General features: G+C 45.4%; 1 protein-coding gene across 2 annotated transcripts in view; it reads right to left on the bottom strand.

Annotated features, from left to right (window-relative positions):
- Gpsm2 (G protein signaling modulator 2) overlaps nt 1–12,326 on the bottom strand; it is a 40,001-nt gene that overhangs the window by 5,156 nt on the left and 22,519 nt on the right. For both annotated transcript variants that reach the window (XM_052179421.1, XM_052179422.1), the window contains 5 exons: nt 11,565–11,720; nt 10,213–10,321; nt 9,645–9,774; nt 5,454–5,524; nt 2,216–2,395 (listed from right to left, as the gene is read on the bottom strand). In XM_052179421.1, the coding sequence (XP_052035381.1) occupies nt 2,216–2,395; nt 5,454–5,524; nt 9,645–9,774; nt 10,213–10,321; nt 11,565–11,720 (646 nt within the window). The remainder of the gene's footprint in view (nt 1–2,215; nt 2,396–5,453; nt 5,525–9,644; nt 9,775–10,212; nt 10,322–11,564; nt 11,721–12,326) is intronic.

Here is a 12,326-nt window from a genome sequence, read left to right as displayed (position 1 = left end):
CTTTGTAGGCAAAATCCTGATGAGCTTCTTGACCTCTGGGGGCAGTGCATCCAGTTATGACACTTTTGTACACAAGTTGGACCTAAGTGGGCCCGAGCAGCAGAGACAAGACGGCCAATGCAAGCGTCTAGTCTACAAGTCCAGACATGGGGTTAAGTATCGGATGAAGACTTGGTAGAGAGAATATTTTAGAAGTGAGAAGTTCAAATCTAAAGAACAAAACGATCAAGTGTGGTTGATGCAGGAAAGAATCTAGTAACACTTAGCTGTCTAGGTAGAGACAGGGCAGGGCATCCTACCAATGAGACGGGAAGAGTAGCTGACTCCCGATTTAAGCTGAATCTGATGTTTAGAAATGAAGTGCTTACGCTATAGCCAAATACATTATCACCAAGACCTTGCTCTAGGTACAAAAAGCCTGTAATGTGCACTGTTGAACATTAAAAACACAGCACAATGCTGGGCATGGTGACCAGACCTGTAACACTAACCAGCCTGGTCCACAGGGAGTAAGTCCTTGCCTCAAAATAGAAAAACCACAAGAGGTCTCAAGAGTGCAGAGTTCAGCTCTGTTCAGGGTGCCGACTGAAGACAAGAGAGCCCCGAGCCCTCGTTCTGCGACCCTGGACCGTCTGCACCCAGCCCTGCAATGCTTCCGTTTATAGCCAAAGAGCATTGAAAAGACACTTCAAGGGGTATAGTCATCAGTAAAATTGTGATAAGAAAAGACAAAAAACCAAGATTTTTTTTGATTTAATTGAAAGACCTTCCTTGACTGAAAGTGGTACCTGGTGAAGAATGCTCTTTTTGACTTACTTTGATCCTGTTTATCAGAATAGAGAATAGCTAGGTAAGCTTAAAGAGTTCTTCAGTAATGATCAATAAATCAATGGTGTATTTATTTCTAAGTAAGTTAAATTCAATAAACTGGTGTACTTCGTCATAACCTGAATAAAGACATCCCCAACAGGCCCCCAGAGAGAGGCACTGTTAGGAGATGTGGCCTTGTTGGAGAAAGCCTTTCACTGGCGGTGGGCTTTGCGGTCTCAGATGCACAAGCAAGGCCTAGTCTCTCTCTTCCTGCTGATCACCATCCACATGGCTCTCAGCTCCCTCTCCAGCACCATGTCTCCTGCACGCTGCCCTGCTTCCCGCCATGGTGGCAATGGACCTGTAAGCCAGCCCTAGGTAAATGTTTCCCTTTTGAAGAGGTGCCAGGGTCATGGCACCTATTAACAGCAAGAGAAACCCTAAAATAAATGTCTTAATATAAAAGTGGCTATGGCCAGGTGGCAGTGTGCACCCCTTTAATCACAGCGCTCAGGAGGCAGAGGCAGGTGAAGCTTTGAGTCCGAGGCCAGCCTGGTCTAGAGCGAGTTCCAGGACAGTCAAGGCTACACAAAGAAATCCTGACTTGGGGAGTGGGAATGGGTGTTTGTGTGTCAACGTTTCAATAATAAGATGAAATAAAAGCTGGGCAGCTACCATGGCTGTCCCCCGAGAGGCCCAACAAGCAGCTGGAAGAGTCAGATGCAGATACATACACCCAGCCACTGAACTGAGGTCGGGGACCCCTGGGGTTGAGTTAGGAAAGGCTGGAAGAAGCTGAGGCGGAGGGAGACCCCATAGGAAGACCAGCAGTCTCAGCTAACCTGGGCCCCGAGATCTCTCGGACACTGAGCCACCAACCAGGCAGCCAGCAGACAGGAGCTGGTGTGAGGCCTCCAACACATACGCAGCAGAGGACTGCCAGGTCTCGACTCAGGGAGAGTCGATGCGTCTAACCCTCGGGAGGCTTGAGGCCTTAGGGAGCAGGTAAGCCTGGTGGGGTGAAGGGGACTTTCTCTTGGAGTCGGGGGTGGGGAGAAGAGGAATGGGATGAGGAACTGTGGGAGGGGGGAATCAGGAGGGGGGTAACGAATAGACTATAAAAAGCATAAAGGTAATAAAAAAAAAAGATGATACTACCAAATATTTTTTCTCTAAGATAGTGTCTATGTAAAATAAACCGTACTTTTGCAGTGACTTAAAACAATGATAATTACTGTCCAAACAAGAGAACAACCTCTCTATTAACAGAACAGGCCCTAGCCGAGGAGTCGGAAAGCCTGAGAGACTCTGTCACTAGTCCATGTTATCTGGTTACCGACAACTGAATGAACAAGGAAGCTGAACCCTGCATCTGGGCACTTGCACTGCTGCGGCCGGAGCGTACCTTCTGGGAATGGGGAGCGCGGCGGTCGATGGAGTTGCTGGCATCGTGGAGAACCTTGGTGGAGGCGCTGCCACTTTTGTACTTTTTCCCCTTCAGTCTGTTGACAAACAGGAGCTTTGCAGACGGTTTGGCAATAAGGGGCTTCTGTTTAGCGAGAATTTCACTGTTCCAGTTCGGTACCTATAGATAGTGGAAGCAAGACATGAAAAAAGCCACCTCCACAGAACTCACTGTGAGGACCGGGCAGTCCCAGGTCGCTGGGACTTTTTGCTGTTGCTGTCACTGCACATTTTGTGTTCAGACAGAGGGTCTCGTAGGGTAGCTCACTGGGTTCATCCCAGCCTGTGAGCGTTGGCCAGCTCCTTTTTTTGTTGTTGTTGTTTTTTCGAGACAGGGTTTCTCTGTATAACTGCCCTGGCTGTCCTGAAGCTCAATTTGTAGCCCAAGCTGCCCTTGAGCTCACGGAGATCCACCTGCCTCCACCCGCTACTGCCAGGATCAAAGCCCTGCGCCACCATGCCCAGCGAGCCTCACAATCTTAATGAATCCATTCAACATATTCAACAGCATATACCAAATGCATACTGTGAATGTCTTTATGAGTTAAAAACAAACAAAAGAAGTTCACCCAAATCCTTTAAAAATATATTTTCAATAGTCAGAGAAGGTAAAATATTATTCTGGATATGAATTAAACAAAAATCAATTACAGTTAGAAACGTGTAAATTCTCAGTAAACAAATTTGGCAGACTGGTTTAAGTCAGGTTCAATGACAGCTACTCAGGACTGGAGGCAGGAGAACCGGCCACTGCACATCAGCCTAGGCTGCACAGCCACACAGCCCGGCAACGACACAAGCCTGGCTGAGCAGAGACCTGGGCAGGGCCTGCAGTGCACTCTACACTTGAGTTTGAACTCACGGCAGAAGGCTCACGGCAAGTGTTGTGTGTGTCACTGGGAGTCATGTGACTCACTCCAGTCAAGACACAGAACAGCTCCACTGACCTAGGAGCCCCCGTGAGGTTCAAACCAGCAGGCGAGTCCTTCTCCACGGCAGACAGGTGAGGCACAGAGCCATTAAGTCAGGCACGGTCATAAGGGGAGGATGCTTGTAGAGGGACGTGAGGTCTGTTTGTCTGTTTGTTTGAGACAGGGTCTCTCTGTGTAGCTTCATGGTCTTAGGAGTGGAAAAAATGGCCTGAAAACACAGGACAGGGATTAAGAGCACTGACTGCTCTTCTGGAGGTACTGAGTTCAAATCCCAGCAACCACATGGTGGCTCACAGCCATCTGTAATAGGATCCTATGCCCTCTTCTGGTGTGTCTGAAGACAGCTACAGTGTACTTATATATAATAAATACATCTTAAAAAAAAAAAAAAGAAAGCTTATGAAAATTCTAAAAAAAAGGTGTGGTGGCACACACCTGTGATCCCAGCACTCTGGGAGGCAGAGGCAGGAGGATTTCTGAGTTCGAGGCCAGCCTGGTCTACAGAGTGAGCTTCAGGACAGCCAGGGCTATACAGAGAAACCCTGTCTCAAAAATACAAAAAAAAAAAAAAAAAAAAAAAAAAAAGCCTGTATTTAAGAACATAAAGCTATTCCTCAAAATCCATTTTAATAAAACAAAAAACATTCAAGTGGAACTGTGGTTTAAAAATTATGAGGGCAAGTTATTTCTACCCAAGAGTTCTTTCTTTTAAAAAGATAAAAGGAGGAGGCTTTCTTGGGAAGAACGGACTCAGCAGGAGTGGGAGAGGGGAACACAGTGGAGGTGAAAATTACCCAATACATGATACACATGCATGGAATTATCAAAGAATAACAATTATTTTTGTTGTTCAGCGTTTTTGTTGGTGTTGGGGTGTGTGTGTGCATGCGTGTGTGCATGTACACCCAGAGTCTCAAGCATGTTCTACCTACACGCCTAAACAAGGAATCGAATAGTCAGCAGAATCTGACCAGTCAAATGAGAGGGCAGGAGAAGGCATCTTCTGATGTGAGACATCGGAGCCTCTCTTCCCTCGCACTGTACCCATTTTCCCTAGGAGGCACCTTACTCTAGCCTTCTGGTTCCTTATTTATGCCTTAAGAATAATGAAATAATTAACTGTTAACTTTATTACAAAGAAAAAAATACCCACATGACTAATTCTTCTAAGTCTAGCAAGATGGCTCAGCAGGTAAGTGCGCTTGCCTGATCTGCAAGCGTGAAGACCCGAGGCCTGACTTAATCCAGCACTAGGAGAGGACCGAGTCCGGAAGCTGTCTTCTGACATCCACCAGAGCTTGCTGCTGCGAGCCTCACCCCACCACACACACACACACACACACACAAAGCCAGTAGCAGTACATATCTGTAATCCCAGATTGGGATGGGGTAGGGGTGGGGTGGACACAGTGGAATCAATGAGCATTGTGAGCCAGCCAGCTTGGGGCATTCTGGCAGAAGAGGGCGGGACGAAGAGAGGAGTAGGGAAGAGACACTGTCTCAAAAAGCAAGGGGAGGGGGGCGAACAAGGCTCAGCCGGAAAGCAGTTTGTTGCTGAGGCTGAGGACGTGGAACCCACGGGTGGCGAGTCAGCACCCCCGGTTCTCGTTCCACTTCTGCTCGTACGCCTCCTGGCACACAGCAATGCTTTCTTTATGAACAGCTGGGAGAATAAACTGAACCCCCGGGGTTGTTTTCTGACCTCCGCCCATGGCCTGGGGATGCGCGCACAGCTCTGCAGCGCTGTTGCTATGGAATGAACGCCAACGGGCCCAGCTCTCGCTTTCACGCTACTGAGTATGCATTCAATTAAGACCTGTTTTACCACATGGTGGCTCACAACCATCTGTAATGAGATCTGATGTCTAAAGACAGCTACAGTGTACTTACATATTATAATAAATAAATCTTTAAAAAAAAAAAAAGACCTGTTTTTTAACAAGGGAAAATGTTCAGACAATTCAAAATGGCCTATAAAGTATTTCTAGCCATTCCCAGATACTCTGCAGAGGCTGGAACCGTAACTCTCCTTACATACGGTTGCAGAAACGCTACAGGAATCTGTAAGTGCGCATGCGGGCACGCCCCCGTCTTTGCTAGGCCCATGGCAGCGTGCCGCTATCATTTCCTGGCATTGGACCTTTGCTGGCTGTTTTTAAAAGCAAACTTTTAAGTGATATCACAGTGGACAAGGCTTAAACACCTTAGCTTAACAGTTCCTGGAATGTGAAAGCTGAGACTGCTGACCTTTTCTGGTGTTAACTTCATAAGTTCCATGTTCTCCATACTGTGTCTTCGGCCCAGTTTGGCGCCCGCACCTTTGTTTTAAAAAAAAAAAAAAATTAACTCAAATAAACCAGGGAACCCTTCAGAATGCAGTTGGCATCACTCATGATTCTATCCTAACATATGATTCTATCCTAACATATGATTCACAAATCCGCATGGAAGGAGAACTCACTGTTTGAAGAGTAATTATTTCCCACAGTTCATGGAAACGGCCCCTCTAAAACGCTTTCATGTCAGAAGACGCCTTTGGTTGCAAAGGAACCACTGGTTACTCATATTTCCCCTTGATTTAGAAAAGGCATGTTATAATCACTGCTTTATATTATCCATGCAGCCTCAAAGAAACCCAAACACACCGTGGTCAAAGTGAGGAAACTCAGGGGGAGCTGCAGGCCTTCAATTTTGAGGGAACTGAAAATAACTCCCTAGTTCTACACAGTTTTTTCGAAGTTTCCCATTTCCAGACAGGCTCACTGTCAGTCAGGACACAAGTCGAATAAAAGCAAGATTTCTCAAAAATAGCTTTTCAGTAAGATTGTTGAACATTAGTTACAGAGTTTCTATGACTGCAATCCTTTAGAAAAGCAATATTTTGTGCTTGCTTTGGCAGCACATATACTAAAAAAGCAGTATTTTTCCCTAAAGATTTATATGTTTGGGTGTCTTGTCTGTATGAATGTCTGTACCATGTGCATGTCTGGTGCCCAAGGAGGCCAGAAAAGGGTGTCTGGTTCCCCTGGAACTAGACTTACAGATGGTTGTGAGCCATCTTTTGGGTATTGGAAACTGAACCCAGGTCCTCTAGAAGAGCAGTCAGTGCTCTTCACTGAGCAATTTCTCCAGTCCCTAAGCAGTATTTTATTTATTTATTTATTTTTGTTTTTTTTTTTTTTTTTCAAGACAGGGTTTCTCTGTGTAGCCCTGGCTGTCCTGGAACTCACTCTGTTCCATGCTGGCCTCGAACTCAGAAATCTGCCTGCCTCTGCCTCCCAAGTGCTGGGATTAACAGCATGCGTCACCACCACCCGGCTTAGTATTTTTTTAAAAAAGGAATAGTATTGCTGGCCAGGGTGGTGCATGACTGAGAGGCAACTACTCAGATGGCTGAGTCTGGAGGATCAAAATTCAAAGTCAGTCTGAGTGGATAGTGAGTTCAAGGACAGATCGGGCTACACAGCAAGACCTTGTTCAAAACAAAGTACCACCACCAACAAAAGGCATAACATTAAGGATACCTGATGCCTACCACCCAGCTTTAAAATATGACCAGTATATAAATCCCCTCATGCAAGTCCCACTATATGTCTTTGATATCGTATCATTTCTTCCCCAGCGCGAGATCCTAGACCTGGCACCCACTATGTAAGCGTCCTTAGAGCCACGGCACAGCACAGGCCTTGTATCTTAAGTACATCAGATCCAGGAGAACACAGCTGTCTCCTTGCGGTTAGGCCTGGTATGGTAAACCTTTCTCACCCTTTTATTTTCCGTCTTACAATTAGATGAAACCCTGCATCTGGGATGGCAGTGGGAAAGTGCAGTAGCAGTGCATTGTCAGGAGCGAGGACTCCAGGGCCTGCCGTCCCTCAGACACACTACAGAGGCATCCGGCACGCCCACTAACATCTGTCTACTTTAAAATCACTTTCCTGGATTCATTGTTTGCTTTTAGGAGTTTTGAATCTACATTCATGAGTGAAGCTGGTCTCTCAGTTATCTGTCTTGTACTGTTTATTTCTAATTTACATTTCACAAGTTCTATGTCTCCAAGGCTGCTGAAGTTCCTCAGAGATCTGTAAGTTGTTGTAGACCGTATGTAGACACTTTGAACTTTTTCACTTTAAATGATATGAAAATGATTCATTCAGCAGGAACTGTTTACTGAATTTGGATCTTACCACAGGTAAATGCAGCAGGATATTCTCATGGTCTGGGCAGCTGTGAGTGGGAGGCAGCTTCCAGATCACCAGAGAAATCCATCCACACCCCACAGTCAGTGTATAGTTTAGCTTTGATGCTTGGTATGCTGGGCATGTTAAATATATTCTGGCCAACTCAGACTAGGCAGGCTCACGTATAACCTCATCAAGTGAGAAGGACAGCTGTATGCACTCATGTTTTCTAGGGAAAAGTCTTTTGGGGGGGGGTAGATGGGTAGGTATTTAAGACAGGTTTTCTCTGTGTAGCTCTGGCTGTCCTGGAAATGTAGATCAGGCTAGCCGTGAACTTAGAGATCTGCCTGAGTGCTTGGATTGAAGGCGTGCACCACTATCACTCAGCAAGGGAAGACTTTTAATTACTGACCTAACTTCTTTATGGTTTGTTATGATTCTAGAAATTGGTATTTCCCCCAGGTTTTGAAATAGATTGTCCTAACGTTGTTCAGTCTGCACATCCACTGCTCTGCCCCTTCTCTCTCTTCTCTTTAGAAAAAGAATCTTGTTGTAGATTTGCTCGCCTTTTTAAAGAACCAAATTCTAACTGTGAGCACAGGTAAGATGGTGCTGGATGCCATGTTGGTCCTGGGAATGGAACCCGGGTCTTCTGGAAAAGCAGCCGGTGTTTTTAACTGCCAAGCATCTCTGCCCTGAGAACTTCTCTACCATTTTCAAATGTTCTACAGGAAAAAGCCTAAGATCTGCTCCAATGATAGATGGTGAACAGCGAGGGCAGAAAGGGAAGAGGTGGAGCATCCGGCACTGCAGATGTTCTACTGGGCGGAGCATCCGGCACTGCAGATGTTCTACTGGGCGGAGCATCCTGGCACTGCAGATGTTCTACTTGGTGGAGCATGGAGAGGAGGGGAGAGCTGTGAGTGGAGAGCCAGCAGTGTGCAGCCTGCCGCCGAGCCACAGGAAACACTGCAGGCCCAGACAAGGCCCAACGCTAACCCTGGAGCCTCAGGGAAGGGGAAGGAGAAGGAGACACTGGCACGGGTCTGAAGCCAGAGGGGCTCATGAGCGGACAGGTTTTAAGATGAGAATTCTTACGACATACTGATTTGCACGTTAAGCACAGAAAACTTCGGCTTACCCACTTACTAAGCAAAGCTGCTATTTACCCCACATCCCTCACTTTAGCGTCTTTTAAGGAATGTTCTGTGAATATCTTAGGATTATCAGTTTGGATTTCTTGTCATTCCCTCTCTGAGTTTAAAAAAGAAACAGCCAGTGACAAAGCTAATTTTTCCATTGGCTTTCAAGTTTGAAACATGCTTGTTGATGCTTTTCAGACCAAGAATTTCATTCTTTTTTTTTTTTTTAATTTTGTGTATGAATGTTTTGCCTGCCCACTGTCTGTGCACCACATCTGTACCTGGCGCCGAAGGAGGAGGGCATCAGATCCCTGGGAGCTGGAGTGACAGTTCTGAGCTGCCCAGTCAATGCTGGGGCTTAAACTGAGGACCCCTGGAACAGCAGCCGGTGCTCCTGACCTGAGCCATCCCTCCAGCCCTGAGTGTGAATTTAAGCTTAAGAACCAAGGCATTTTTAAAAACTATATTTAGACAGTGTTGGGGTGTGCTGGTTCTAGGAGCTGGTTCTCTCCATCTGCCACATGGGTGCCGGGGCTTGTCAGCGAGTGCTTTACCACTGAGCCATGTCTGTGGTTCATGGAGCCAGGCTTTAAAAATGTATTTCAGAGTCGAAGACTGAGCAGCTGACAGATACAGGTAGATTCTGATTTTCTGATTTTAAAAAAGGGACAACAACCCCAAATTGTTCCACCAGAAGTGAAACAGGGGGTGGGGTGGGGGTGGGGGAGGGCCCAGTTACTAAAAACCAAATATATTATAGCTATTTGTAATAAAAAGGGGTAGACAAAAGGTTCTAGCATCTTCATATTTATACACTTCTGAATTACCCTACAAGTTAATATAACAGCATTTGGGTATTTTTTTTTAACCACAGTAGATAATTATCCCCTCAGAATTCCTGTGTTCTCAGTAAGAGCTATACATGCTATATTCTATAGACTGGCAGGTTAGCTGGACTGTAAGACCGAGAAAGGCAGGAGAAGTCACCTCTGTCACGCACACACTCTGTGTACACTTGACCTGCTTCCTAGCAACTTAACAGGTTTTGATTTTAATTTTTCCCAACCTAAAGTAAGTGTAAGCATAACGGAGCGGGTCTCCACACTGCTACCTACCATGTAAGCCGCCATCGATTTCAATGTTCTCAGACATCATGGAATTATTTGTGCTGTAGCTCAGACCAAGAACCATCTGCAGGTCTGAGAGGTTCAGGCGAGCAGTCAGTTCGCCACTTTTGTCCCCAACCTGTAACCACAAGCGTTTTCTATGTCAGGGTGATATCAGTTCACCGTGCACCGTATGCATGTATGTATACATACATACATACATACATACATAACCAATTTCCACAGTATCTATGACCATTCTCATTGTCTATACAAGGGACACGGAGCTCAGGAGAGATCTAAGCTCAGACACCCATTGGGTGTAACAACAATTCTTGGTTCCAAATGACTTTTTCTTTAAAAACTATGATACTTCTCTACATAGAAATGAGGGCAGGAGGATGGAGTATTCTGGTAGCATCCTATTCCCAAGAGGCTCAGCGCACCATGCTGTCTCCCTAGATCAAGGCAATACAGTCATCTGTCTGCTACACAGCTCTGTGACTACTGGAAGACCCCTACCATGTCACTGACTTGTAAATTCTAACAGGACACACGGCAATTTCTCGTTTCATACCTCTCTTGAAATTTCCAAGTGCTTTTCAGCAAAATGCATTGCTTGGTCGTGATTTCCCAGAGCTGTGTATGCGTTCCCTAAACTCCAGCACGCTCTTCCTTCTCCAATCCTAAAACAGAACTCAAATTAACATGGCATTATCTGAAAAGAGGTCCTTAGAGAGAATAAAGCCACCCAGCAATAATGAAAGGTATAAAGTATGCCGTTGGCTTACTTAACCTCTCAGCCATAGCAACGAGGATTCTAGACAGGAATGAAAATACTGAGTACCAAATTCAAAGTCAAATATTAAAACATGGAATAAATACACAGTGGCCAGACCTTTAATCTCAGCATTTGCATTCAGGAGGCAGAGGCTAGCAGATCTCTGAGTTTGAGGCTAGCCTGATTTACATAGTGATTTCCAGAACAGCCAGGGCTACATAGTAAGATTTGTCTCCTAACAATAACAACAACAACACAACCACCACCACCACCACCCTTTCTCTCTCTCTCTCTCTCTCTCTCTCTCTCTCTCTCTCTCTCTCTCTCTCTCTCTCATTGCATCATGAAACAACAAATCTCAGGGAGAGGACTTATATCCTAACCATATTATCTTTTACAGCCTTATAAGCATTCAGTGTAGTTTGAACCCAGGAATGGGGGTGGTAGCAGTTAGCAAAACTCTCTCACCTACATCTACTTCATTTTGAGTAACTACACTGAAAAGTTCTTTCTTGTACTGAGGTAAAACAACCATAGATGTTAATTTCCTTATAGAGAAAAACAATAAAAATAAATAAATACAAACCAAAACAACTGATTTAGTCTCAAACACTCAAAAAGCGGTTCCATCTCCTTCTCAGGACTTCTAACTCCCATTAGGACCCGTGTTCCCCACAGGCGACTCTGCCTGAGCTGAGTGCCAGGTACCCCTGACCTCAGCATCATCTGAGCGCTCCGCAGTGCTCACACTGAGCTACACAGGATGACTTCTGGGAAGCAGCTGAGCTTGTGACCCAGTCATACTCCAAGTCCTATGCATCCCCACTGACCCTCCACCACAGGCTGGCCCTTGAGGCAGTAACGTGTGGCTGGAGACAGCACAGCGGTTAAGAGTCCTCTTCCAGAGGACCTGGGTTCAATTCCCAGCACACACATGGCAGCTTACTATGGTCTATAACTCCTGCTCTAGTGGATCCAACACCCTCATGCAAACATACATGCAGTCAAATCACCAATGTACATAAAATAAAAGTAATTAAAAAAAAGAGTAACATGCAGCGGAGACTCAAACAGGACAGCCAGGGGGGAGCCGGGATCCTTGGCGTGTCTGCGTTTCCCAGAACCAGGGCGCAGGGTGCGGGACTCACCGATCCCTGAGCTCCTGAGCGATTGCCAAGTGCTTTAGGTGGTAATCGATGGCCTTCTCATAGTCCTGAAGCAGAGTGTATGTATTCCCAAGACTGTAGCAAGACTGAGCCTCCACCGCTCTGTCTTTAAGCTGTCGAGCCAGCAGCAGTGTCTTCCTGAAACCAATGTACATAATGCTCATTTTAAATTTTGATCCTAAAATCATAATACTAACATTTTCCACTGCTGGTGCCTTTTGCTGCCTTTTAAATAAGTCTGTCTGAGGGTCCAATATATTTTCTGTTACTTTAGAAAAAGTGAAAAGATGTTTTAAAGTAAAAAGAAACCAAAAAGCCAGGACTTAGACTTTTGAGTTCTAGCAATTCACCAAAATAGGAGAGAAGTCTGAGTTCGAAGGCCTGAAGAGCAGCAGTATTCAAATATGGAGAGGCTCTCCCCTGGGTGCTGTCGATAACTTACATGTGTTCGTGTCTTTCCCAGGGAGCAACTATCAGATACCCTGCATATCAGATGTTTACCTTATGATTCATAACAGTAGCAAAATTAGTTATAAAGTAGCAACAAAATTATTTTATGGTTGGGGGGGGGGGCTCACCACAACATGAAAAGCTGTATTAAAGGATCACAGCATTAGAAAAGTAGAGAACCACTCAGTTAATCAATAATCAACCAATAACTATTAACCACAGGCAGATATTTAAAGACAGACAGCACCCTTTAATGTTTTAGATGTCGCTGTTTCTTTTCTCTTTATTTGAGGC

Source organism: Apodemus sylvaticus, chromosome 4 (genome assembly GCF_947179515.1).
Source record: "Apodemus sylvaticus chromosome 4, mApoSyl1.1, whole genome shotgun sequence".
In the NCBI taxonomy this organism is placed as follows: Eukaryota; Metazoa; Chordata; class Mammalia; order Rodentia; family Muridae; genus Apodemus; species Apodemus sylvaticus.
The sequence above is the reverse complement of the archived record's forward strand: the minus strand, read 5'-3'. Positions and strand labels throughout refer to the sequence as shown.